This window comes from Microtus oregoni, unplaced genomic scaffold (assembly GCF_018167655.1).
Source record: "Microtus oregoni isolate MIOR12 unplaced genomic scaffold, Mior012 000014F_ref0000157, whole genome shotgun sequence".
NCBI classification, from domain to species: Eukaryota; Metazoa; Chordata; class Mammalia; order Rodentia; family Cricetidae; genus Microtus; species Microtus oregoni.
The window spans coordinates 37,820,155-37,848,008 of NW_024543073.1; the positions used below are offsets into that span (position 1 = coordinate 37,820,155).

Consider the following 27,854-nt stretch of genomic DNA (forward strand, 5'->3'; position numbering starts at 1 on the left):
AAAGGCCTGTGCCACCACTGCTAGGCGAGTAATTTTTATTGTATTGCTTTTAATATAAGTAAATGTGAAAAGGATGATAGGCAGTTAAAAAACTGAAAGTGAAAACATACCGTATCCCCTTAAAATCACTAATTTTTTTAAAAAGCTTTTTTTAAAAAAAAGTTTGCATGTATACTGTTAGGAATATTTCCTAACCGAGCCTCTCTGCCTGTGCAAAATACTCCAATCAAACCATCAAAAATGCCGTGCTCTTGGGTGGCTGCATAGGGGGAGCAAAGCACATACAAAACCTGAAACCACGCCTTCCTTCTCCCGAAGGGAACCTAAATACCCTGTGGGAGTGGTCCTGACCCTCTCCACAGAGGAGGGTTCAGCGCTTGGCAGGCTGAGAGTTGGAGTCCAAGTGCTTGGCAAAGCCCAGGCCAGGGGCTGGGGTGACCCTCCCAACTCAATATTACACATACCTGCGTATTTGTATCTCAAGCAATAACTTAATTTGTACTAAAAAGAGCATATTACACATGGGAACCTATATGCTTTGTCTTTCAATGTTCAGTACAGCATGCAATTGGATATTTGGGTATGCAGTATATGGCTGCAAAGTTTTCGTATCCGTATTGTGTTTTATCCAACCACTGAGCTGAACATCGGCCTAGGTATTATTCCATTGCTATAGACAATCCTATACATGGATTACAAGAATTATGAGGCTTCTGCCAATATTTTTTACAAGGTATATTCTTAGGCGTGAGATTGCTGAGTGCAATTAAACTTTGGGTAAATCTAGCGTGAAACCATTAATCGCCTTTAAAAAAGAATTGATGTCACTCATGCTGGAAGAGCAGGGTGGGCTGGCTGTCACCATTGTCACCATCAAAAGCACTCATAACAGGCCAGGGCTGAAGCAGTAAACAGACACTGGGCGGAAGCCCCAGGACCCGGTACTTCCGATCGCGTGGCCTTGCCCACCCCCTTGGAGACTGCGCGCGCAGGCCCGGGACGCCGTGCCAGTGAGCCGCGTGGGGCGGGGCGAGGACCCCAGCCACGGAAGGTGGGTTCTCAGGGTGCGGCGATGCGTGCGGGCGGAGCTTTCCGGCGCGCTGCTTCCGGTCCCTCGGAGGGCGGGCCTGGGCTTCCGGTGGCGGCCGGCGGCGGTTCTGAGCCGGCGGGGCCGCACTCTCCTGCTGCTGCGCCGACAGTCGTGAAAGCTGATCCTCAGGTCCCTCGCACCCCCGTGTCCTAGAATGGCCGCTGGGACTGCGTCTTGGTGCCGGCTCGGTCCGTCGCTGCCTTCTGAGCCGAACTGCAGGGCTCTTCCCGGCGGCAGCACCCAGCTGTAAATAGCAGAGGTGTATTAAAGCAGTTTCCGTCCCCGCACTCTGTGATGACGACCTTTAATGCAGCACAGCCCCAAATCAAGCGTATTCCAGGGATTCAGACTCAGGCGAACCTTCTTGTCCTCTTTAATACCAGACGCTGGCGGTAATTTGCTCAGCTGCATGACTTCATTAAAATTGAGCAGGTGTTTTTTTTAAATATTTGTGGATACAGTCTTGTGCATTAGCACTCCTAGACCAGGAACCATGTTTCCTGATACACGTATGCACCGCTAATATAAAGACCTCTATGCATTTTTGCTGAACGGCTTTTGTGGCTTTCAAGATGACTTTCTTTCAGGTCACATGTTCTTATAAATCGCTGACTGCTAATTACATGAAAGCAATACCTAGTTAGCTCAGGAGTAATGAGCCTTTACATGCAGTGTCCAAGCTAGTAGTCATTCATCAAATGTAGCTGGCCGTATGTTTTTATTCATCCAAAGTGATATAAAACTGCTAAAGCATTTTCCCTCCCTGAGCCTAAAACCAAGTGTGTCACCGTGGAGATAAGCATTGGGATAGTGTGTGGGCCAAGTGCTTGCTTGCTCTTAGAGCGCCTTAGTCATTGCTTAAGAGGAGTCACACGTGAGTACCTTTACTTTCATGTCGTCTTTTATGCCCAGTGCATGTTTACTTGAATGAATTATCTGCATTAGAAAGGTTTCTAAAACTGACGGGAACGTTCACTTAGATAATATGTAGTTTTATTTTTAGAAGTCTCACTTTTAGGTACCTAATTTTAGGTATCAACAAAACAACAACAAAACCCACCATTTTTCAAAAAGAGAACTATGGAACAGAAGAACTATTTTTGTTGTTGTTGTTGTTGTTGTTGTTCAAGATAGGATTTCTTTGTGTAGCCCTGGCTGTTCTGGAACTCACTCTGTAGACCAGGCTGGCTTCAAACTCACAGAGATCCGCCTGCCTCTGCCTCCCGCATGCTAGGATTAAAGGCATGCGCCACCACTGCGTGGCAGAACTAAATTTTTTAAGATGAAAATCATCTATTGCTCAAATTGAGTAGTTGTCTAACTTTGCACTTTATTTTATTTAGGTAAAGGAATCTGGTATCTTAGCTCTATTGTATACATGGTGACTAACAGTTATTCTTGAAAAAGCTAAGTACATGGAAAATGTTCTCATCACAACATGTTAATTATGTGTGGTAACTAATTAATTAGCTAGGTTTTGTCATTCCACATGTATGTGTACTTCAGAACATCATGTAGACTGCAAATACATACAATTTTATGTTAGTGTAAAAAACTCCCCTCTTTAAAAGTTCTTTTTAAAATAGAGGAAATATGTAAGCATATGTAGGCATGCATGAACAGTGTATCAGAGTAACAAAATTTAAATTCTTAAGGGTGAGCGCATGGACTCATTGCCTAAATTGACTGTGATATTCACAGTAATTAAGAACAATATAGGTGTTAATTTTAAATAATTTATCTCATATCATAAATAGTACCATGGATAGTTGAAAGATAGTACTTTTCTATGTAAGACTGTAATCATAGCTTTTTGAAGCTGTTATCATGTGGAGCCTTCTGTTCCTTATCAGCCCCTTCAGAGTGCACTGCAGTTTTTCTTGATCTGAGTCAAACCTTGTAAATGTTCCATGCTCGAACACTGAAATTTGAGGGAGGCTGCATTTGGTTTTATTTGTCTGATTGTCAGGAGAGGTTAACCTGTAGAGTTAGTCTACATCTATTGCCGTTTGCTGTTTTTTGGTGGTGGTGGTGGTGGTGGCGCTAACCTTTTATCTATTGCTAAGTTTTGACCTAATATATTCTCAAGTAGTTCATTCTTATCTCTGTGTGGGAAAATGCTCTAGGGATTCAAAACCTTCTTTTTCATGACCTTGCAACAAAGACAAAGTAGGATTCAACTTAAATACTAGAAAGAATAACTTTAAATCTAAGACCTAACAACATTTTTGAGGCTTTAAAGAATACTTTTATTATCCTCTTACTTTTCTCTGTAAGTTTATAAACATGCATTCATGGGGACTGGAAAGATGGCTCTGGAGTTAAGAATGGTGCTCTTCCAGAGGACCTGGACTTGATTTTCAACAGCTACATGGTGACTTCAAACTGTAACTCCAGTTCTAGGGGAATCCTATGCCATTTTCCAGCCCTTTAAGGCACCTGACATAAATGCAGACATACATGCAGGCAAAATACCAAGACACATAAAATAAAATAATAATGAAAACACTCACAAAGCTTGTATTCATGAATAACATGGTGTTTGGTTTTCTGTGATTTTGCACATGATTAAAAGAAATGAAAGCTTAAAAATGAGTTCGTTTCTACTGCAATACAGCATTCCATTGAATGAGTATACAAATTATCCATCCTGCCTCTAATGGGCTATGTTGTTTCTTATCTATTGCTGGTGTGGTCATTCTTTCAACATGCCTCAAGTGGGCTATTGGGTCATGACTGATCAGCTTTGGCAATGCCATCACTACTGGTTATACCATATTCTTGCCAACCTCCTATAACTTTTTGCTAGTCTGCTGGATGTAAATATCCTAGCTTGGGCTTTGCATTGCATTTTATTTTTCTGATGAGGTTAAGCATCTTCACATGTGACTGTTGGCCACTTGGAATTCCTCATCTGTGAACTGTTTGCTCTTGTCTTCTGTCCATTTTCTTTGTCTATTTGACATTTACTTACTGTCCATAGGGAGTCTTCATGTTTTCTGCTTCTTACTTTGAGGGCTATATGTGTTGCAAATTCAATATATTTTTTCCTTTCACTTCAGCCTATTTACCTTTCCTCTCCTTTTTGTTTTCTGTTTTCTTATTATTTGCTTCCTTTGTGTTCTTCCAATGAAATCTGATAAGACTGCAGTCCAGCTCTGAAGGTAAATGCTCCCACTAGCAATTCATGTAATTGACGAAATCAAGCAAAACCCAATGAGCACAGAGACATATTGTCCCAGCTTCTTGTCGGTCACAGATAACCCAGAAAAAAACTGTGGTGATGGTCCCCTTTACCTTTTTATTACCTCTGGACAGAGTCTCACTATATAGCCCTAGCTGGTCTGCGACTCACTATGTAGACTAGGCTAGCCTTGAACTCACAGGCAACCACCTGTCTGTGCCTTGTGAGACCTGGGATTAAAGATGTGTGTGCCACAGCTGGCCCCTTGCTCTTCTTGTTAAACTTATTTTTGCTGTTCTATTGTGGGATAATTTTAAAAACAGCATATATCTTAGTTTTTTCAAATAACAGTTAAATGCCAAGTTAAACTCCAGCGCCTCCCCCCCCCCCCACAGGACTAGAAATCATGGCATGGGCTATCAGCACATGCTTTGTTGCTGAGCTGCATCCCAGCCCAGCTAGGTTACTCAGAGCAGGAGTTGACTACAGACTCCAGAGTAGTTTCCTAAACTTAATCTATGTGAAGTTTATACACTGAGTGAAAGCTCTGGCTTCTCCTTACCAGTGCACACACTGACTTCCCCCTCCAAGCCCAGGCCTCTGGTGCTTTCACATGTCCTACCTTCTGCCTGTCTTAGTGCTGGGCTTGTGATGCTAACGTTTGTCCTACCTTCTGCCTGTCTTAGTGCTGGGCTTGTGATGCTAACGTTTGTCCTTCCTTCTGTCTGTCTTAGTGCTGGGCTTGTGATGCTAACGTTTGTCCTTCCTTCTGCCTGTCTTAGTGCTGGGCTTGTGATGCTAACGTTTGTCCTACCTTCTGCCTATCTTAGTGCTGGGCTTGTGATGCTAACATTTGTCCTACCTTCTGCCTGGTGTAGCACTTGCTTTGTTAGAGTAGCTGATAAATCTCCTTTTCCAAAGCTCACTTCTAATAAAGATTTTCTTCCTAAGTTTTTGTTTTTATAAACTTGCTTTTAAAATGAGTCATAGTTTTTTTTCCTCTTAACTTTGTAAAGTTTATGGGTTGGAGTCATTTAATCTAGGTCCAAGTTCTCCTTTAAACAAATTGGATATGTGGGTACATATATGTAAAATGTTAACCTCAGACTGAAATGGGTTGGTCAAGATGTTAGCTCCTTGTGAATATGTCAGTATCAATGTGGTTTAGAAGGCAGACTGAGGGTCATCGACCGACAACTGGGGTCTTTGAAGCTGATGTGTGTGTCATAGTATTTTCAATTGTAGACAGCTGCATAAGTTTAATACTAAGAGTATTTCCCAGTCCACTTAGTGTGGTTAACAGCAGTTGAGTCTCTATCGATAGCAAACATCATTTTTATTCACTTCATTTCCTCATTCATATAAAATTCTTTATCTTGCTAAAGTCAGAGTTGTAAATCTCACACTCTGATAACAAATTCATACAATTATAAAATTGTTTAGATGAAATTCAAAGGTGCTAAAGCAATGGCTTAGGGGTTTAAGAGCACTGGCTACTCTTTTAGAGGACCCAGGTTTGCTCTTTAGCACCTATGAGTTGGCATCCAATCCTCTGTAATTCTGGTTTCCGGGGAAATCTGATGCTGTCTTCTGGCCTCAGACACCAGCCAAGCATGAACATGTAGTACACAGACACACACACAGGCAGCATAACCATTTACATAAAATAACCTTTTAAAAATGGGAATGGGGGGTGGGGAAGAGGGAGAGAATATTATGTAAGATAAGATCTAGGATTGCTACAAACCTTTAGAAGGATTTGGTTTTGAATTTGGAGGGCTATGTTTGACACGCACACGCACAGCACTTGCTGCTGGAGACGCAGCTCAGTTGGTAGAGTGCTTGCAGTGCACACACAGAGCCCTGCATAGACCTGGTGTGGTCGCTCATGCCTGTGATGTGAGCACTAGGAGAGGAAGGCAGGAAGATCGGTGTGCAAGGCCAGCTGAGACTCACAAGACCTGTCTCACAAACAAGCACGCCTTGTAAACATCCAGCTGTGGGACTGCGTGTTGAACAGTGTTACAGAGTAGGTAGTCTTGAGGGTTGAGCAGACATGTAGCCGAGACTGTCTCTAGGAATAATATCAACTCATTTTTTAATCCTGATTTCTTTCTTCACCTTGTTATTTCCACATTTGGCCCAAAGCACTTTGAAATATGGGCAACAGAGGGTTCTATATTATGGATATAAGCTTTTAAGGAGAGTTGAAGTGTCAAAACTAAGTCAGTTTACACAAAGGGAGCAGGATACTCTGAGCTTTTTCCTAACCAGTTTTAGAACAGAATGGTTTCCTGGGAAGCCCCAGTTTTTTTCATGTATCAGTTAGTGATTTTACCTTATTGACTGCCTTTATTTTTCTGATTATTACCTACTTGCAGTTTAAGGCAGATGATAGAGTAATAAATTTCATTTGATTAACAGTCACTGGATGCTGGGCCGGTGTCGCCTCTCTCCACGTCTTCTTCTTGTCTCTGAACACAAGCTTTCAGGGTGGGCTTAGGCCGCATTTCTTTTTTCCCCCCACCTCAGAACACTCTGGCCAAGTCACCCTGGAGCAATGTTTTTAAAGGAACACATGCAAAACTCCCAGTACCCCTAGACTGGCTACCCTCCCTCTGTCACCTCTAGTGGTGTCCTTCACCTCTATGCAGGCAGCCTAACTAGTCTTGCTAGCTAGTCTTGCGTAGTGTTGTCCAGGTTTGTCTGTTGTTGTTGTTCATCAAATTAGCTAAGCCTTTTCTTTCCCTTGGGCTTTCATTCTTTCTCAGTATGAAATTCTCTCCCACCAGTTCTTCACAAGTCTGACTCATTTGGGGTGGGGGGAGTTTGATTATCTTACTCTACAGTCTGTTCATTTTGGGGGGGTAGTTTATCTTACTCTACAGTCTGTTCATTTTGGGGGGGTAGTTTATCTTACTCTACAGTCTGTTCATTTTGGGGGGTAGTTTATCTTACTCTACAGTCTGTTCATTTTGGGGGGGTAGTTTATCTTACTCTATAGTCTGTTCATTTTGGGGGGGTAGTTTATCTTACTCTATAGTCTGGTTCTTTGCAAGATTTCCTCACCCTGTTACTTTCTCTCAGATCACCCAATATAATTTCATCTTGTGTCATTCTTACTTATATATTTGTTTGATATCAGTCTAGCCATGTAGAACAAGGGCAGAAAGCTTGCATGTCCCAATTCCTGAAGTGCCAGTCACATAGTCATTGATCAGAAAGCATTCATAAAATGATCATCTCTAATGAGAAAACTCAGGAGAATCTGAAGATAACATCATTTGTAATTCTGATGGCTTTTAAAGATGACTACCAAAGTTGTTCCTTAAGAAGCAGAGGTTAAGAGCATTGCCTGCTCTTCCAAAGGTTCTGAGTTCAATTCCCAGCAACCACATGGTGGCTCACAACCATCTGGAATGAGGTCTGGTGCCCTCTTCTGGCCTGCAGGCATACACACAGACAGACTATTGTATACATAATAAATAAATATTAAAAAAAAAAAGAAGAAGAAGAAGCTTCTCTATGGACAGGCTCCAAAGTTACAGAGAAACCCTGTCTCGAAAAACAAACAAACAAACAAAAAAGAAGAAAAAGAAGAAGCTTCTCTGTCGGTATTGTAAACAGTGTGATTAGATGTGACCGGGACACTTTAACCTCTGTCATTTTGTCACAGAATAAAGGAATTGAAGTAACTGCTCCAATAAACAGTTCGGGTACCTACAGGACCCCATACATTGACATCTAGTAGGAAGAGATTGCTCTATGAAGTCACCCCAACCGTGATGTCATGATGGTTCTTCCCACATGGAATCACTGGAATGTGACTATAGTCTTAACATATACACAAGCCACTGAGTTACTTACAATAGAAAGAGTGAATAAAAGACTCTACAATCCTCTTAGTGTCAAAGGGGGAAATCATCTTAGTGTCTATGTGTGAAAATAGTGTGAAAACCTGTCCACACCTCTCTCTTGCAGAGAGTGATTATCTGATGGGGTAAACAAAGACTGTGTTCAAGTGAGGCACCCACCAAGGGTACCCAAGAATCCACGGACTCCTTCAACAGAGAGAAATAGTGCAGAGAACAGCTGGATGTTCTTTGATATTGAATTTGATATGGAATGAAAGGGCATGAAGCCTTAGGCTGTATGCCGCTGCTCAGAAATTGCCTGTCTTTTTCTGATAGTGGGGAATTTTCCTTGGTTTGGTGGTGTTGGGTCCATAAATCAGAGAAAAGACCAGCTATAATCTAGTATTTACAAGTGTTCTATTGTTGTGGAATGTTAGCTGGAGATAGGTTGCAGTTGTTTATGATGTGGAACTTTTGTTTAATGATGCAAAGATATATTACATTCTTTTATGTTGAATTTGTTTAATTCTGTGAAGCTGTTTTACTTTGCCTGTCTAAATCACCTAGTTGGTCTAATAAAGAGCTGAAAAGCCAGAAGCTAGGCAGGAGAAAGGATAGGTGGGACTGGCTGGCAGAGAGAATAAATAGGAGGAGAAAGCCGGGAAGAGGAGATCTAGGAGCGAGAAGGAGATGGGGTAGAGGACTTCAGAGACCAGTCACCCAGCCACACAGCAAGCCATGGAGTAAGAAGTAAAGAAAGGTGTGTAGAATATAGAAAGATAAAAGCTCAGAGGCAAAAGGTAGATGTGACAATTTAAGAAAAGCTGGCTAGAAATAAGTCAGGCTAAGGCCAGGCATTTATAAGTAAAAATAAGATTCTGTGTGATTATTTGGGAGCTGAATGGTGGCCTCCCAAAGACAAAAGAGATCAAAGAACAAAGAATTTTTTTAAAAAGCCCAACAACAGTGGCTGGAGAGATGGCTCAGAAGTTAAGAGCATTGCCTGCTCTTCCAAAGGTCCTGAGTGCAATTCCCAGCAACCACATGGTGGCTCACAACCAGTTGTAATGGGGTCTGGTGCCCTCTTCTGGCCTGCACACACACACACAGACAGAACATTGTATACATAATAAATACTTTTTAAAAAGTCCAACAACATTCTATACAGCTGTAGAAAAATGCATTCATTAGTTTCAAAAAATTCAGACAACTCAATATTTATCTATAGGTTGTGTCCATACTAGAAAGGACCACTTCTAGTGTTTTCCTCCTTCCTTCCTCCTTCCTCTCCTCTCCTTTTCTCACATCCCTTCCTCTCTTTTCTTTCTTCTCCCCTTACTAATTAGCATGGACCCTGAAGTCTCTGAAGAAGGTGGTGACGACAAGAACACTTCTGTCTGTGTTGGCCGAGAGGATGACATTAGAAAGTCGGAAAGAATGACAGCTGTTGTCCATGACAGAGAAGTGGTCATTTTCTACCACAAAGGGGAATACCATGCTATGGACATTCGCTGTTACCGTAAGATTTTGGTTTTAGAATTTGTACTTGTTCATCACAAAACTGTCAAAGTTCAGTTTAGTGATTAGATATAATATCAATTCCTTTTCAGATTCTGGAGGACCCTTACACTTGGGAGAAATTGAGGTATGTAAAATTAAATTTACTCTAAGCAAATTCAGATGTTTCCAATATTTTTATTATTGGAACCTCTGTGGGAACCACTTTAGCATGTCTGTTTCTGGTGTACAGGACTAAAGCACATGCCGATGTGAGCACTGTAGAACTGTCGAGGGTTTTAGCCCATGAAGAACTTGCTACTCAGTGTGTCCGCCACAGCCCAGCACTCTTGACAGAGTGGTACCTATTGGACATGTAGAAGCCCACTCCCACAAATGCTTCCTGAAGTTAAGCAAACAGCTGTGTTTAAAGCAGATCCAGGTGGTGCCCATGCTCCTTAAGGCTTGGCAACACGTCCTTAGGACAGTTGAAAAGTTAAAGCAGATCCAGGTGGTGCCCATGCTCCTTAGGACAGTTGGAAAGTTGGGACCACAGATTTCATGGCCATTTGCACTCAGACCTTCAGTAACTCCCAGGCCTTACAATTCTTCTAGAAGCTACTGAAAATTCCTCTGGCAGCACTGGAAGCCCCAACCCTTTTTTGTGGCTCAGAGGCAGCTTGGTCTTCTGCCAGCCAGCCCTCTTCTGCTGGTGCTCCCGCTAAGTTCTAGCTGGCAACAGAAACTCCATTGTCCTCCTTTTGCTTAGGGCTGGATAACTTGGAAATTGGAAATAGGAGAGGGAAACACTGCTTTTGTAATAAACATTTTTTAGTATTTATTTAAATATATTGATATAAACATTTGTAATGTTTATTTGCTTATTTGTGCATGGAAAAAGAGAGTAACTGTGTGGAGGTGGCTGTCTTTTTCCGTCACATGAGTTCCCAGGAACTCAGTCATCAGCCTTAGTGGCAAGGGCTGCTGAGCCATCCCACTGGCAAGCTCCTCATTGTTTATGAGACAGTCTCATTGTGTAGTCCAGGCTGGCATCAAGATCCTCTGATCCTGAGTGCATGCAAGTCCGCCTGGTGTGGTTCTTTAACCCGATTCTCCTGCATTAGATTCTTAACTAAATCTGAAACCTATCTTAAACACTTGTAATGTCAGCCTATTAAATCTTTTGTTTTTCCCCTCTAGGATTTCAATGGACAACCATGTATAGTTTGCCCCTGGCATAAATACAAAATCACTTTGGCAACAGGAGAAGGATTATACCAGTCTATAAACCCTAAAGACCCATCAGCAAGACCTGAGTGGTGCTCCAAGGGAATAAAGCAAAGGATACACACTGTGACAGTGGACAATGGCAACATTTATGTGACACTTTCTAAGGAGCCTTTTAAATGTGACTCTGATTATTATGCTACTGGTGAATTCAAAGTGATTCGGAGTTCTTCCTGATTAAAAAATACATATGGCAGCAAAATTACGTGTATGTTTAAAAATATTTTACAGTTATTTTGTTCCAGTACCAAAGATAATTTTTTTCCAACATAGGTACATGTAACTTTAAAAACCACCGGTTTTTCCAGGGCCTGCAGATGGGCCAGTGGCTCAGAGCTCTTGCTCTTCTTCCTCACCCTCACACCTCACAGTCGCCTCTGACTCCAGCTCCAGGGAATCTTCTGGCCTGTGTGGGCACCAGCACACATCTCATAAATAAAAATAAAAGCAAGTATTTTTTAAAGTCCTGGATTTGGTGGTTTTGAAATCACGTTTACTTTAGTATGACTCTGGGCCACTGAAGGTCGACAGAATACATCCCATCCCTCTCTGGACTGATTGGAATCTGTCCTTTAGAGGCTCAGATGATCCAGTTAGGAAGGTTACAAGGTCAGTAACAGATAAAACAGAAGGTGTAACAGGAAAAGTTGAAGTGGGAGAAGATTTCTTTAAATCCGCAGGTTTATTTGGGAACAGTCAAAGAATGGCCTCCATCCCTCTCTTCTATGGTTCCCAGCATTCTTCTGTTCTTGTGTTGCTTTGTCCACAAATTATCTGCCTCCTGTTTTAAATTATGGTTTTTACAGTTTTAAAAGTAAAATTAGGTATACTGAGACACTCAAATTTTAATTGTATACTTTTGCTTACAAATGTTTAGCAGACATTTATTTATATGTCAAAATTGCTTCTAATGAGGCCAATGTATGTGTTGAACTTAAAAATGAGAAACTTAAAACTAGGCATACTGGTACACATCTCTGATTCCAGCATTCTGAGGCAGAGGCAGGTGGATCTCTGTGGTTTTGAGGCCAGTCTGGTCTACACGGTGAGCTCCAGGCAGCCAGAGCTCCATAGTGAGACCCTACAGGAGAGGGAGAAGGAGGGTGCTAGATGTCAAAACCAAATAAAACTTGGTTTGACTTGTCTCTTAACAGGGCTAATTTCTGAATTTAAAAAACCACCCACGTTAGCAAAGTCTCTTAGGAACCAAAGTATTTTGTTTGCATGAAACTTTCAAATAGAAGTTTAAAAGAATTTTGGAGAACAGTTTGTGCGTACGTGCATGTGTGTGTGTGCGCACGCGCACCCGGCATGTGCGTGTGTGCGTGTGTGTGTGTGTGTGTGCACGTGCGTGTGTGTGTGCGTGCCTGCATGTGCATGCATGTGTGTGTGTGTGTGTGTGTGTGTGTGTGTGTGTACAGATTCCCATAAATGTGTATGTAGTATTTGTTCCTCAGAGTTTACAAGCAGACTGATGTTCTCTTGGTTTACCCTGACCTTACTACACCAGTAATTTGTGGCCACTGCTGCTCTGACTGCCTAGGACCCATATCGTGCTTTTTATTGAGCATATAGAGCAGCACCCTGGTGTCTGTCATGCAGAACTTAGCACTCACTCAGTAAAATGTAGGTGTAAATGGGGCCAAAAAGGGTGTGTAGGTTATGAATTCGTGGTGAGACTGTTAAAAATAAAACTAAGTCTCAAACATAGTAATTTTCATGATGCAGGGTGAATTAAGTGTCTATACCTAGTGCTTAACGTTCTCCTTCACCTGGATTCTTTCACTGGGTTGTTGTGAAAATGAGCCAGGAGCCCCGGAGAGACGACTGGCTAGCAGCACTCACTGCTCTCGCACAGGGGACTGCAGTGTGGGCCGCGGCACCCACCTAGTGACTCACGGGTGCTTGGACCTCCTGCTGTATAGTAGTACATTTCCTTTTCTTTTGGGATATGGGTCACATCACAAAAGTTACTCATTTCTGAGAACACTAACAAGCCAGACTTGGACATTTCAACAATGTTTCCATCAACAGTTACTCTCTGGGTTCAGAAAATATGCCATCTCTGGGCAGAGTTCATACCAGCCTGTTATTTCTTGGATATTCACAAATCTTATCATATCTTAGAATATAAAGTGCTTGAAAGCAACTGAAGTTGCGCCATTCAGCAAATCTAGGACTTGGTTTAGGCGACCAAGAATAGCAGCATTTCTGTCAGGAGCCAATGGCAGTGATGGACAATATGGAGTCTTGTTCTAAATTTTTATCTTTAAATTTGGAAATAAAAGTGATCACTTTGCCAGGTTCAGTGCTGTGACCCTGTACTCCTGGCATCTCAGGAGGTTGAGGCAGGACAATCATTTGAGCCAGGAATTCATAGCCGGAATGAGGATATGACCAAACTCCATTAATAGATAACAACCTCACCTTATCATTCTGTCTTATCAGATATGCAATTTTTTTATAAATTTATGGCATCTGAATTTCAAGTCCTTCATAACTTTACAAATGACTTATAAAATCAGTAGAGAGACTTGGCTACTCTGCCTGTAAATATAAAGAAATACAGTTTTTACTATCTCTGAAAGTGTAGCATTTTTTAAATAAAGTTTTTGTCTGCCTGTATGTATGCACACCACACTCCATCTGGTATGCAGAAGCCGGAAGAGGGCAGTAGATCCCCAGGGGCTGCAGTTGCAAACAGTTGTGGGTGCTAAGAACCGAATCTGGCCTCTCTGTAAGAGAAGCAAGTGCTCTTAACTGAGCCATCTCTTCAGCCTCAAAATGTATAACTTTTAGTTATGAAATTTTCCTTTCCAAATAAGCATTTAGAATAATTCTTAATTAAAAATATAAATGAATTAGGAATACATCAATATTATAAACAGTGTAAACTCTAGCCCAACAAAATATGAATTCTCTTATTCGTTAAAAATATTGTATAGTCAGGGCAGGGAAGTTGCTCAGTGGTTACGGGCATGTTCTGTTCTTCTAGAGGACCTGTGTTTGGTTTCCAGCATCCTTGTCAGGTGGCTCCCGGAGATTTGACACTCTCTTCTGGCCTGTTTAGGTACCTGCACATTTACTATGTAAAATATGTAAAAAAATAAAAAATACTGGGTAGTCAGACATTTCTTCTACGTCGTTTCCTTTTATTCTGTATGCCGTATAAATACAAGAGAATGATGTCATCATTTTCCCTGCTCTGCCCCTTTAAAAAGAGCATTCAGCATATGAAAACTAGTCTTCTGGTTTTGTCTGATGAGATGTTCCCATGGATGGATGACTGCTAAGCTCTCTGGAGTGGTATTTGTCTCTGGATCTCTCATTCATTCAGTTCAGGTGATTGGTCAAACACAGAGTGTAAAACCTGGATCTTGTTACTCTGCTTGTTGGCAGGAGGCTTAGTGAGAGTCGCAAGGTGGTCCGGCTTCTCCGGCAGTGATCTGTAAGGTTTCGCTGTGATTTCACCTTCCGAGAACATGGGCTGTGGAAGCGCAGGCTCAGAAAAGGCTTTCCTAAAGTTCTCACTCTCTCTGTTTTGCCTTAGGGATTCTTCTTCTTGGAAAATGTTCTTTATCTTTGCCAGCACGGCATTAACACAGACTGCCTGTATCAATAAAAAATGTTGAAAAGTAATGTTTCTTTTTAAGATACTAGCAGCTACACACAAAAAGTCAGTAACATGTCTAATATAGTCAATAATCTACATGTTTTAATTTAAAATGCCCTTTGAGGAAACCCTGACACATGGCAAGCAATAGATTGATTCCTTATCCTAAGTATGGAAAAGTGTTTAAATAAAATATGCATAAGACTAATCTCAGAAGTGAGAAATGCAGCAAGTTTATTCATTCAGCTTATTCTGCATTCCTGATGATGGCAGTGATCCTAGAGGGAGGGGCACAGCATCGGTCACGGTCACGAAGCTAAAGGAACTAGTTTACCTTACAGAAGAACTGCCTGAGGATAAATACTGCAGTGTTTCCTCCCTCTTCTTCAGATTTCTAGTAGAACCTTTATTGCAGTGACACATTACTTCGTTGTGATATTTCCGTGCATGTGTATATTGCATCTGAATCTCATCCACCCTCTCTTCACCAGTGCCTTGCCTCTCTGGTAGCCCGTCCACTAGTGTAGGTGTTTTAAAAGATCATTATAGTTCATACGCAATGAGACAAAACATACAATACTTTCTTTTCAGTGTCTTTCTGCTTAACAGGATGACCTCAGGTTCATTCTTTCAATTTGTTCCAAATGATATAATTTTATCTCCAGGGTTTATTCTGCATTGATTGGATGATCATGCCACTTTTGTCTTCCTTCTGTTTTATACTGTATTAAATGTATTGATTTACAAATGCAGAACCATCCTAACATCCCTGAGGTGAAACTGACTTAATCATGTTGGATGCTTTTTTAAGGTATAGTTCTGAGTTCAGTTTGCAAGTATAATATTAGGAATTTTTGCTCCTAATTAATTTCAAAGATAATAAAGGGTTATCAAAGATTATATTTTGGCCTATAGTCTTTCTTTCACTTCCTTTTCTTCCTTTCTTATTTTTATATGTGTAAAGCTTATATTAATGGCTCAAATATATTGTGAAAAGTAGCGTTTATGTGTTGATTAAAAGCACACATATTTTGCTACTATTGTATGGAATATTGTGTAGATATTTGTTAAATCCATTGACCTTATTGTATCTAACTCATACATTTTTTTAATATTTATTTACTTATTATGTATACAATATTCTGTCTGTGTGTATGTCTGCAGGCCAAAAGAGGGCACCAGACCTCATTCCAGATGTTTGTGAGCCACCATGTGGTTGCCGGGAATTGAACTCAGGACCTTTGGAAGAGCAGGCAATGCTCTTAAACACTGAGCCATCTCTCCAGCCCCCTAACTCATACATTTTTATAACCATTGCGTCTCCTCAATAGATTGTTCTTAGATTCGAATGTGAAATGTTTTCCCATAGGGTTGGTCCCCAGGTGATGGACTTATTTTGGGATGTTCTGGCAATTTTAGGTCATGTGTACTACCTAGAGAAAATATTTCATATTTTCTAGGGGTGAGGCATATTCTAGGGGTTCTATCTTGCCCTGAACCCATGTCCTCCCCTGCTTTCACTGTCGTGCTGTTCTGCCTCATGTGCCTTTTCATTGGTTCCTCCAATATCTTGTCTTTTCATGTTGATAGCAGACTCTTAAAGCACAATTTCTTAATTCTCATATAGTTCAGCTTATTAATGCTTTTCTTTGTATTGTGTGGGATTTTTTCTGTTCAAAGAAGTCATCAATTATATCCAAGGTCATGAGAACATTCTCATCTATTATATTCTAAAAGCTGTTTTGTTTTGTGTTTCACTTACAGATTTATAATCTATGTGGAATAGGTATGAGGTAAAAGAAAAATACTTACCCCAATGGTATTCAGTTGATTTGCCCCTACTTATCAGGAAAATCCTTTTTGTATTGTCTTAGAACATTATTGCCCCCAGTTTCTTTGTGTGTGGATCTGTTTACATGAGCTTCATAAAATGTCTTCTATTTTTTATTTAATTATTTATTTATTATTTTAGTTTTTTGAGACAAGGTTTCTCTGTGTAGCTTTGGAACCTGTCCTGGAACTCACTCTGTAGACCAGGCTGGCCTCGAACTCACAGAGATCTGCCTGCCTCTGCCTCCCAAATGCTGAGATTAAAAGTGTGCACCACGTTTTTATAACTGAAAGAGTAAGTTCTGCTAGTCTGTGAGCATGGCACATCCTCTGTTTATTTCAGTCTTCTGTTGATTTCATTGGTTAAGCAATAAAGAAACTGCTTGGCCCTCATAGGTTAAAACATAGGTGGGAGGAATAAACAGAACAGAATGCTGGGAGGAAGAGGAAGTGAGCGAAGACTCGACAGCTCTGCTCTCTGGAGCAGAGACACCATGCTCCCCTCTCCCGGAGAGATGCGATAGCTCTGCTCTCTGAGACGCAATCGATGAAGCTCCGACCCAGGATGGACATAGGCTAGAATCTTCCCAGTAAGCGCACCTTGGGGTGCTACACACAGATGATTAGAGATGGGCTAAATTAATATGTGAGAATTAGCCTAGAAGAGGCTAGATAGAAATGGGCCAAGCAGTGTTTAAATGAATACAGTTTGTGTGTTGTTATTTCGGGCATAAGCTAGCAGGCGGCTGGGGTGCTGGGGATGCAGCCCTGCTGCTCCTATTACTACAGATTGGTGCCCAGACGTGATGGACTAAATCCACTTAAAAACCTGAGAAGGCTTAAAAATAAGGGAGAGAGAGTTTAACACAGAATTTTGCTGTTTGTTGGTGGCGTGCTATAGAGAGATTTCCTGATTCGGCAACAGCAGCAGAAAAAACGCGGTGTCAATTTAAAGCGCAGCTTCTTGGGGCTGTGCTGCCAGCGTGAACTCTGGCTTTAAAGCATTTCAATGGATTTTATGGGACTGGATGTTTGTGTTCCCACTTGGGATCAGAAGGAGAGTGCTCTGAGATGTGCTGATGGCTCAGCGCTCCTGCCTGCACCTGGGCAGATGGCCGAATCAGGCTTAGGCAGGCGGGAGAGCATTGCGGATTCCTGCTGCCATACAGTTTAGCCGGGCAGTGGTGGCGCACGCCTTTAATCCCAGGACTCGGGAGGCAGAGGCAGGCGGATCTCTGTGAGTTCGAGACCAGCCTGGTCTACAAGAGCTAGTTCCAGGACAGGCTCCAAAAAACGTGTTTTTAGACTGTGCAGTGCTCTGCGTGTCAGATTTGGATGTAACTTGGATGAAAAGAATTTCTGTGCTGCACGCTCAGTCTCAGAATTAAAGTGCTGAGTGCCGCTCCTACCTGGCAGCCCCAGAGCTAGCACAACATGGTACGTCCTCCATTTTGAAATTTTTCTGACTCAGCAGCAGGAAAAAACCTTGTTGTTTCTGGGCCGTCCTGCCAGGGCAAACTCTAACTGTTTGAGACAGGAGGGCCAGCTACAGAGAGAGGACTTGTGTGTTGTCTATGGACATAATGCTGCAACTTACTTGCTGGCAGGGACCTTGAAATGCCATAGAGTTGTGGCAGTAAACATGGCTACAGCCAGTACCTCAGCCATGAGGCTGGAAAGCTAAGGAATGGACTGGATCTAGCCGGCAAAGCCACGGCTTTAGTCCTACTGATATTGCTTGGTAAATTAAAGACTCATTTGGTCAGAAAAAGAGAGATATACAGTAAAGAGAGATTCAAAGACAAAGAAAATTTCTAAATGGTTTACAGTGTGTTGAAAATATATGCAAGCTAAAAGTTGAAGTTCTTAAAGTAAAAAAAAAAAAGGAAGAGAGTTGTTGTGTGTGGTAGTACACACCTTTAATCCCAACACTTGGAAGGCAGAGGGAGATTGACCTCTGTGACTTTAAGGTGTGGTAGCACACGCCTTTAATCCCAGTGCCTAGAAGGCAGGGACAAACAGATCTCTGTGAGTTCAAGGTATAGTAAGCATACGCCTTTAATCCCAATGCCTGGGAGGCATAGACAGGTGGATCTCTGAGAGTTCAAGGACAGCCTGGTCTACAGAGTTATTCCAGGTCAAAGATACAGAGAACCTGTCTCAAAAAGCAAAAAATAAAAGTAAAAATTAACAAAATAGAGGTTAAAATAAGGCACACAAAGATGGAAAATACACAGAGAATTTTGATACTGTATGCTATTATGCTCTCTTTGAATTATTTGAATGCTGAGGAAAGAGCAACAGCTGCTAAAAGATATTTATTTATAAATGCTGCTGAACTAATCCAACATAGATATTTTGAAAATGCCTTGACTTTGAAATTTGGATCTAAGGACATGATGCTTTGGAAAGGAGTTTCTTATTTTGTTTTCACAGAGGATGAGACCCTGTTCATTTCTTCTATTCTGATATGGTATGATGGACCACGCCCTCCTGAAGGGTTGCTGTGAACATCTTCAGAAAATTGTTTCGCTCAACTACCAACTGAGATGAAAATAGCACACAGGTTATACCATAAAAGACCTAATTAATGACGCCCCCATTCAGCAGGAAGCAGTTTGGGGAGAAATAACTGCACCCATATTCCCAAAAATTGTTTATAAATTTTCTTTTACATTTAAAGGGGGATATGATATAGGTATGAATAATTTGCATTAGTATAGATTTTGCTTTATTGATAGAGATTTAAGGTCAATTTTGTTATATGTATATGTATTTCTGATCTTTATTAAGGTATTGTGATAAGGTAAGGTAAGTTCATTTAAAAATGTAATGTATATAGGTAGTTGATAATCATAATAGTCAAGTTTGTAGTCATGTTAGTTAAGATTTTCTAGATGTACATAGATATATTTTAGATAAGCATTCTTCATATTTTTCAAAGATTATAGAATATGCCATTTTAAATGTTTTAATAACTTAGGGCTTTTCATGACAATGAAACAGTCTGCTCCTGGCAGCACCAATCTACTTCAAGAAGAAGATGGGCATCAGAGAGGCACCTTATGGAGTTTGGTAGCCATTTGGGCAAGAAACTGTTCTTGCCTGAACTGTTGCATAAACTGGACACAAAGAACCCACAGAGAGAGGACTGCTGAACTTGCCTAAAGGTGAGATGATCTTTCGGGGTTCCTGATCTATGAAAGAGTCTATGAGACATTCTGCAGGACACAGCAGAAAGTGACTGAACTGTCTTTGAAATTTCCTGCATCATGGAAATGTCTGCTGGATACTATGGGCCTGAAGGCTGAAGATGGATGCCCCAACGGTATAAAAGAACTTTGGGTGACTGTCCAGGCAGCGAGATGTCTCTGTCATTTCTAGAGTTTGCTTATTTCTTGTTTGCTTAGGTAATATTGTATCTTTCTGGAGTCTTTGATGGAGTTAAGAATAGTTAGTTATAGTTTTCCTTAGTTATGATAAAGATAAAATAGATATAAATATTGCAATTTTTACTTGATAACTGTTTTGTTATATGTAATTTTGCTATGTTAAAATTAAAGCCTTCCTTTTTTTGTTTAAACAGAAGAAGGGGAAGTGATGTGGGAGTGTCATATATCAATCTGTTGATTTCATTGGTTAAGCAATAAAGAAACTACTTGGCCCTCATAGGTTAAAACATAGGTGGGAGGAATAAACAGAACAGAATGCTGGGAGGAAGAGGAAGTGAGCGAAGACTCGACAGCTCTGCTCTCTGGAGCAGAGACACCATGCTCCCCTCTCCCGGAGAGATGCGATAGCTCTGCTCTCTGAGACGCAATCGATGAAGCTCCGACCCAGGATGGACATAGGCTAGAATCTTCCCGGTAAGCGCACCTTGGGGTGCTACACACAGATGATTAGAGATGGGCTAAATTAATATGTGAGAATTAGCCTAGAAGAGGCTAGATAGAAATGGGCCAAGCAGTGTTTAAATGAATACAGTTTGTGTGTTGTTATTTCAGGCATAAGCTAGCAGGCGGCCGGGGTGCTGGGGACGCAGCCCCGCCGCTCCTATTACTACATTCTTATACATTTTGTTAAGGTTTATCATATTGCAACATGCATCAATATTAAACTTTTCCCACAATCTATAAACTTGATGCAGTCTAAATTAAAATCCAAACAGGTATGTAGATGTGTGTGTGTGCGTGCATGCGTGTGTGTGCGTGCATGCATGTGTGTGTGTGTGCACGCACATGCACATATATTGACTAGCTGATTCTAAATTGAACAGGAAGAGCTGAGGGTATAAATCAGCTCAGTTCTTGCCTAATGTGCACAGACATCATAGGCTTGGTTTCAAGCAATGCATAAACCAGGCATGGTTGTAAGGGCCTGTAATCCCAGCAAACAAGAGGTGGAGGATGCAGGGTTAAAAAAAAAATTAAGGGAAGAAGGGAAGATATATGTTGATGTGTTTTACAGTAAGGAGCAGGCAAGACAGGGCAGGAGAGCAGCCTGAGGCCTCAAACCTTTCGCTTCTATTCTTTCAAGAAAACCAGAGCTGCATCCACTCCCACAAGGACGGCTCTGATGCCTTCTGTAGCAGTATGGTGGGATAGAAGTGTCCTCCGCATGACTCTGCAAGCGAGAAGAGCCAGTCCAGTGACAGAAAGAGTGAAGGCTGGAGGACAGCAGAGAAGGGAGAACTGAAAGACAGCGAAGCAGCAAGGCCGCTCGGCAAAGGTTCCAGACAGTCCGCAGCTCCAGCCTTCATGCCAGAATACCAAGGTGCGTCAGAGTGCTGAGAGTCCCAGTGATGCTGCCACACCATCTTAACAGCAGGAGAAATCCATAGTTCGTGCAAGCCTCATTGTCCAGTGCTGCGGTTTGTTCTGAAGGTGACTCACTGCTCAGAGTGTCTTGCTGGGATCCAGTGTGAAAAGGAAGTACTGTTAAGGACTGCCCTACGCTGGATTTCAGACTCCACACAAAGGTCAAAATTCCAAGGCCCTGAGGATCCCAGAGCAGTGACAAGGTGACAGTCAAGGAGAAGAGCAGCTCTGCTGGTCATTGAGAAGTTTCTGCAGAGGGAAGTGCAAGATGTGGGGGCACAGCGGTCAGTACCCACCCCTGTTTATTAGTTTATTCTCAGTTGGAATGCTGAAAGGTCAGTAGATAAAGTTCACTTCCCACGGGTTCCCTCTCTCCCATCACCAGTCAGAGGTTAGCTGTCTGTTTGCTTCCCATACTCTTTAGGGTGTCTGAAGATACACTTGGACATTTGCCTGGGCATCTGGAGTAAGAGCGTACTCACCTATCAGAGATAGTTGAGGTTCAGGAGAGGCATGCCCACTCAGCCCTGTTACTGCTGGGGCTGTCATGGCTCCTTAGCATGCACACAGAAAGCCTGTGAGGTGAATACGGCTCTGCCACACGCATCACTGGCCAAGCCAAGTAGAAAATGCAGGGCGGGGCAGAGCAAGCTCGGACACTAGTCTGTTTGGTGGGGGAGTCAATGGCCACAGGCCTCATCTTCGTCCACCATCCCACTTCCCCACCAGTCACATTTGGCTGCACTGTTAGAGGACAGGAAAGAAGCTGCCATCCATGGGCCTCAGCTAGGGGGAGGATTGAGTGTTTTCTTCCTTTCTTTACATTATTTTTTTCTTGCTTGTGTCTAATTACACTTTTCATTTTAATTGGATTTTTAAATTCCTGTCTTACTGCTTTTAGCTCTTTACTTTATTCTATATTGTCTCTGCCTCATTATTTCCTGTTGTTATTGGTAGTGGCATTGCTGTTATGTTTTATACTTGTCTGCTGTGTTTCTGTATCCAGAAGATTTGTTTTCCTGTTGTTACTATGATTATCTACATCCCTTTGAGTGATTCTTCATACAGAACTCTCAAGAAAAGGCTTCTAGACAAGCAGTGGTGGCACACAACTTTAATCCCAGCACTTAGGAGGCAGAAGCAGGAGGATATCTTTGAGTTCAAGGTCAGCCTGGTCTATAGAGTGAGTTTCAAAACAGCCAAGACTACACAGAGAAACCCTGTCTCGAAAAACCAAAAGGGGAAAAAAGGAAAGAAAAGGCTTTTTGCTAAGACCCTCACATAACATTAAATGTCTGTGTAATAGGTGTACAAACCCAAATATAGAAATACAAGAGCTAGGAGTAAAACAAGGCCCAGAACTTCTCCAAAAGTTCATATCTGAATCCAAAGATACTGAGGCATATGAACGGCAAGGAATTCAGAGATTGTTCTTCAAAATGATGACTGAATTTGAATAGAATACAAGTGAACAGCTGAATGAAATAGCCAAACCACCAGTATAGGCGAAACTCGAACTAGAAAATAGAAAAGTCACTTACATCTCACCAATAAACAAAGTCAACTGGAAGGCATAGTGTCGGAGGCTGAAGAAGAATGAACAATAGCACACTCAGAGGGCAGTGGAAAGGTAAGTCATGACCAGTATGAATGGTAACTGGGACAGTGATTAGAAGACTAGGTTTATGAATAACCAGTATTGATGAAGGAGCCAAGTTATAAAAGACACAGAGAAGCTTATTCAGTGAAAGAGCAGAAAACTTCCAATATATTCCCAGTGCAAGAAGATTTTAGAACCAAGTAGCAATGAGAAGTTTGGATACCTTATGTAAACAGGAGTATATGCCTTAAATATACAAAGAAGCAGGCCAGCACACAGTAGAACCTGAGCACTGGTTGGTGGGGAGGGGGAGGGTCAGACGAATCCCCTCAGGTTATGCAAGTCAGCCTAGCTGAACTGATGCAGTCTAGGTTCAGTGAGCCTGTCTCCAAAGACCAGGTGAACAATGATCAAGGAAGATCTCCAATATACTCTTGCCTCTGTGCATATATGCATGTGTACATATACATATAACACACATATACACACACACACTTTCCAAACTGGCCGATTTGCACTGCAAACAAATCCCAAGAAATTCTGCCTGCAAGGAACTCACATCACTAACAAAGTCATACACAGACTGAAAGTGAAAGGCCTCTATCAACAGAAGGAACTATACTAAGTGGCTTTTCATTGCTCAGAGAAGTAACTGAAAACCCATTTTAAAGAAGGAAAGGTTGGTTTGGCTCAAGGTCTCAGAGGTCTCACCTGAGGCTAGCTGTCTCCATTGCTTTGGAGATTTTAACAGAAATTCACAGATGAGATATCCAATTAATTTATGCAATGCTAATCAATCTCATTAATAATCAAGAACATGTAAACTAGAAGCAGTATTATAGCACCCCCTTAAAAAATGGCTAAAATAGAAAATGTTGACAGTATCAAGTACCACTGGTGACGCAATAGGACTGTTATGGTCTTCTAGGATGTGCTTTAATTGCTAAAAGCCATTTTCAAAGCTTTTTTACAGCATGTGTTTAGTGATAAGTGCTTGCATTTCCTATAACCTAGCAATTATTTATTTATATACAGTGTTCTGTCTGCATGTCTGCCTGCAGGCCAGAAGAGGGCACCAGATCTCATTACAGATGGTTGTGAGCCCCCATGTGAGTGCTGGGAATTGAACTCAGGACCTGTAAAAGAGCAGCCAGTGCTCTTAACCTCTGAACAACCTAGCAGTTTCAACAAAGGACATGTACAAAGATATGTATGGCAGCTGTGAAGGTTCAAACTAGGAGCGATCTAAAATGCCCATGGGTAGTTGAGTATCAATCACTAAAACCCTATACAGCAATGGACAGGAATAGACTCTGCTATAATAAGTAATGAATTTCATAATGACAATGGTGAGCAGCAGCAGCAGACGTGAACGAAAATGTGTGCCATGATTCAATCTGCATTCAATCTAAAAAGCTGAATCACCCACAAGTCAAAATGTCTGTCACACATATGGAAGAGAAGCAAGAATGATGTTGTGGTACCTGGCAATGTTTTCCCTCATGGCGAAATAGAACAATAGATTTTGTGATAATTCGTCAAGATAAGACCTTTCTTGAATTGTGTTTTTAATAAAGCCTATATGGATATTTTTAATGGATGGAAATTCATATAATTGATACAATCTTTTATATTTTTGTCATGCCCACTACTGATAGTCAAAATATAGTAGCTGTGTTCTTCAAAGTCATAGTCCCCAAATAATGGAATACTAACTAAAACCATCATGAAACAATGGCTATCACTAGACAACAAGATATCTCAAAGCAAAAGTAATCTGTTTTGACTAAATTTTATCAAATTTACTAAATTTGATTAAATTTCATTAGATAGCAATTACCTTTAGAGAAGTAAAATCATATAAGCAAACTGTGTCCCGAGGTTGTTGGGCAGGAATCAGACGACTAGTATGGAATCATTTTGCCAGTGGTGTGCCTTGGCTGGTGACATTAAAGCTGATACCAAATGCCATAGTATGCTACTTCTAACAATGTGTGAAATACATTTGTGTTAGAATCTAGCAGTTAACTTACCAAATAAATTAGTGCTGCGTAGGAAGCATACATTATGCTGGTTAAAGCAGTTTTTGCTGGAAAAGAAATTATTTCAAACAAAGAACCCTTTCTGACCTGCAAAAACAACAAAAAAGTTTATTAAAACGAAAAATTTCAAGATCTCGATGTTATATTTTACAATATTAAGATAATTTAAACTTTTTATCTAAAGAAAGTTGTCTCTATTTTTAACTATCTGGGCTTCTCACCCTGTGAAAATCCATTATTTTTTGCTTCTCCCATTAGCAAGAAGACATATCCCTTTACTAATAAAAACCAGCCGCAAATCTACACAAGTCAGAAATTTCTGTTTCTGAAACCTGAAATATTTCAGGGTTACAGCTGTGAAATGTGCTGGCTAGGAGGTGCTCCCCTGAGTATTAGAAAAGGCTTTTCTCTGTCCAAATCCGTGCAATCATTCTTTACTAAATTATTCACAGCCTCAATTAAGCCTACAGTAATCAACATGCTAAGCATTTCCTGGAGATTAATGACCTGTTTGGAAATGTTAATCATGGGACTGCTACAGCCAGCCTTGACCTTAGACAATCAGTAAGCTTCAGGCCAGGCTCCCAGCTCTTACCCAGCCTGCGGCTCTGAAGGATCTACGCTAATGATCCTAAGCACACCAGTGTGGCATATTCAGTTTAAGGGGATTTTTCATACAGCCACCCCTTTGCATGGAACAGGCAATGAAATGAGGCATTTCCTTACCCCTCCCAGTGAAGTGCAGTTAGCCATGCTATTCATCAGCTTCGGTGACTGTCCAAACGGTAGGGCTGTAACTAATAGTCATAGAAACATGCAGTAGACAGTGCAGTCATGCTAGGAAGAACTTGCATGCACAGCCTTAGAAATGCTAACGCTGGGACTGGAGCTGGAGCTCGGCAAGCGCATGCTTGCCTAGGATGCTGCAGTTCTGACTTATTCCCTAGCATCACCAAAAAAACCCCAAAACAATCAAAAATTTACCCACACATAAGAGCATGTGTTTCAGCCATTGGGGGTGGAAGGGAAGCTGAGGCAGGAGGATTCCTTCAGCACAGCAGGTTGAGGGCAGCCTGGGCAGCATAAGACAATCTCATTTTGCAAAAGTTATTTACACTATCAAGAAAAAAAAAAGCCAAAATAATCAATGATAGCAGACAGGTTAGGAAAATGAACTTTAACCAAGAATATATTCTGCAGCCTTTAAGCGTGCTTCTGAAGTGTATTTTAATAAATTTTTATGCTACAGGTGTTGTGCTGCCCCCCTTCGTAAACTGACAGGGTAGCAGACAGAATGACCCTAATGTTTATAAAATGTTTTATTTACTTAGCTTAAATAAAACAGCAGTACTGCCAAATATGTGCTTTATAGACACTCAATTTTATCTTTAGAACAACCCCAGGAAGGTGACATTTTTTATTGTTACCATTCCACAAAGAGCCAAGGAATAAAAGAAGGACCCTCTTGCAGGAACATAGCTGCTAATGGCAAAGTTAGACGTGCATGAGTCACACCCAAGCCTGCCCCCTGTCCTGCTGGGAGAGGGGAGGATGGAACCAGCACATATTTATGCCAAGGTTTTGTCCAGAAGACAAAAAAATGCTAAAGTACTTAGTGAAGTGCCTGGGCACAGGTAGCATTAAGTGACTTGACAGCTATTAATATCTCATGGCATATGAGAAAGAATGGGGTTAAAAGTGTATGCCCAGCAAATTATTAAACTGTAATAAAAGTGAGCCAAACTGGTGGAAATCAAGGAAGCAGATGCCTTCCTCACAGGAGTGAGATCAGTGCTGAAGAAGGTAGATTTTTGGGATATGGCTACCATAAAGAGTGTTCTATTTATGAGAATTCATTGAGTTATGCTTTCAATGACTTGCACACTTGTCTGAATATTTTGATTTAAAATTTAAGAATTCTGTCCATCTTTCATGGATAAAAAAAATACAACTAGCTTTTTATAGAAAAAAAAATGGACAGAACTGTGCCAAAATTGAGATGGCTTCTGTTTGAATAATACAGCTGTCTGTCACTAACATTCACGGAACATTCCGTATATGCCAGCATCTCTTCTTATTTTAATCTCTAAAAAATCTGTGCAGTAGGAAGAGGGGCTCAGAGATGACTCTTCTGTGCTGTCCAGCTAAGCTGAAGAAGCAGAGGCTGATGTGCGAGTGTGCTGGCCTCACTTTGGCTGCCTGCTGCCAGCAAGGGGTTTGTGGAATGCAAAAGCTAATAAGAGGCCAAAAAAGCTCTCAGCTAAGACTACAGCTCCCAGCGTTCCGCTGGACTCCAGCTCATGCAAGTGCGGAACACATTTCCCAGAAGCCTTTGCATTCCCCGTTAAAAAGCAAAGGCCACCACGAGTTCCTCCCCTTCTTCTCTCTTCCCCCGCCTTTCCTACCGTGTCCGCACGACCCTTACCTGCCTGTTACCCCTCCCCCATTAAAGTGCACCCACGTGGGACCGCCACGTGTCTGTGTCTTCTTCCTCGCGTAATGTCTTTACCCTCTAACCCGCAGAATTAAGAACAACAGTAGTGCCATCGTCCGACTTGGTAACCTTTCCATCCCGGTGCCTGAGGCTTTTGCCTCTGGGCTTCACCGGCACAAGGTCTGAACCGACGGCCTGCAACCACCTCCACCTGTTTACCATGGCCATCTACCACCGCCTGATCCTGATCCGTAAGTTAACCTAAGTTGGCTTCCTTCCCCCCGGGGCACTCAGAGACTGTCCGGCCGGCTTTCTTTGGCACATCCTGGGCAAAGTCACCGACCTCCCTCCCCCCCCCCCCCCCCCCCGCTTTTTGCCCTTGGCTGAAACCTGCCTCAGTCTGCGCCTGGAAGTTCGGTGCTTCCGGCCTCTTTCTCTTTTTTTCTAACCTTTCCTGTCTTCTTCCCAGCCCGCTCCGGTGCGGTGCCTTCCGGGCCGTACGGTCAGCCCCAAAAAGCTTAATTGTCTCCTCCCAGCCAGGACTTTTTCCCGTCGGTAGTTGGGCTCGGGCCAATTGAGCTCTAGCACGGCCCCTCGAGTATTCGG

General features: G+C 41.8%; 2 protein-coding genes across 4 annotated transcripts in view; one reads left to right on the forward strand and one right to left on the reverse strand.

Annotated features, from left to right (window-relative positions):
* Positions 1–1,005: 1,005 nt before the first annotated feature.
* Positions 1,006–15,402, forward strand: Rfesd (Rieske Fe-S domain containing). Of its 3 annotated transcripts, none has more exons than XM_041663743.1 (4): positions 1,006–1,051; positions 9,475–9,647; positions 9,739–9,773; positions 10,826–15,402. In XM_041663743.1, exons 2-4 carry the CDS (start codon positions 9,476–9,478, stop codon positions 11,087–11,089), a joined length of 471 nt encoding a protein of 156 aa, XP_041519677.1. In that variant the 5' UTR covers positions 1,006–1,051; position 9,475; the 3' UTR covers positions 11,090–15,402. The 3 variants fall into 3 exon arrangements, with proteins under 3 accessions (XP_041519677.1, XP_041519675.1, XP_041519676.1); XM_041663741.1 differs by lacking the exon at positions 1,006–1,051 and adding an exon at positions 1,078–1,522; XM_041663742.1 differs by lacking the exon at positions 1,006–1,051 and adding an exon at positions 1,083–1,964.
* Spata9 (spermatogenesis associated 9) overlaps positions 14,238–27,854 on the reverse strand; it is a 31,104-nt gene continuing 17,487 nt past the window's right edge. The window contains exons 4-5 of the mRNA XM_041663740.1: positions 24,806–24,901; positions 14,238–14,522 (exon numbers count right to left, since the gene is read on the reverse strand). Coding sequence (XP_041519674.1) covers positions 14,238–14,522; positions 24,806–24,901 — 381 coding nt within the window. The remainder of the gene's footprint in view (positions 14,523–24,805; positions 24,902–27,854) is intronic.

Bases quoted from the DNA above. Each gene is read 5' to 3' on its own strand.
- Rfesd (XM_041663741.1), top strand. From the start codon at position 1,398: ATGCAGCACAGCCCCAAATCAAGCGTATTCCAGGGATTCAGACTCAGG. The intron at 1,523-9,474 runs GTGTTTTTTTTA...CTTACTAATTAG, and splicing joins ACTTCATTAAAATTGAGCAG to CATGGACCCTGAAGTCTCTG. The intron at 9,648-9,738 runs GTAAGATTTTGG...ATTCCTTTTCAG, and splicing joins TATGGACATTCGCTGTTACC to ATTCTGGAGGACCCTTACAC.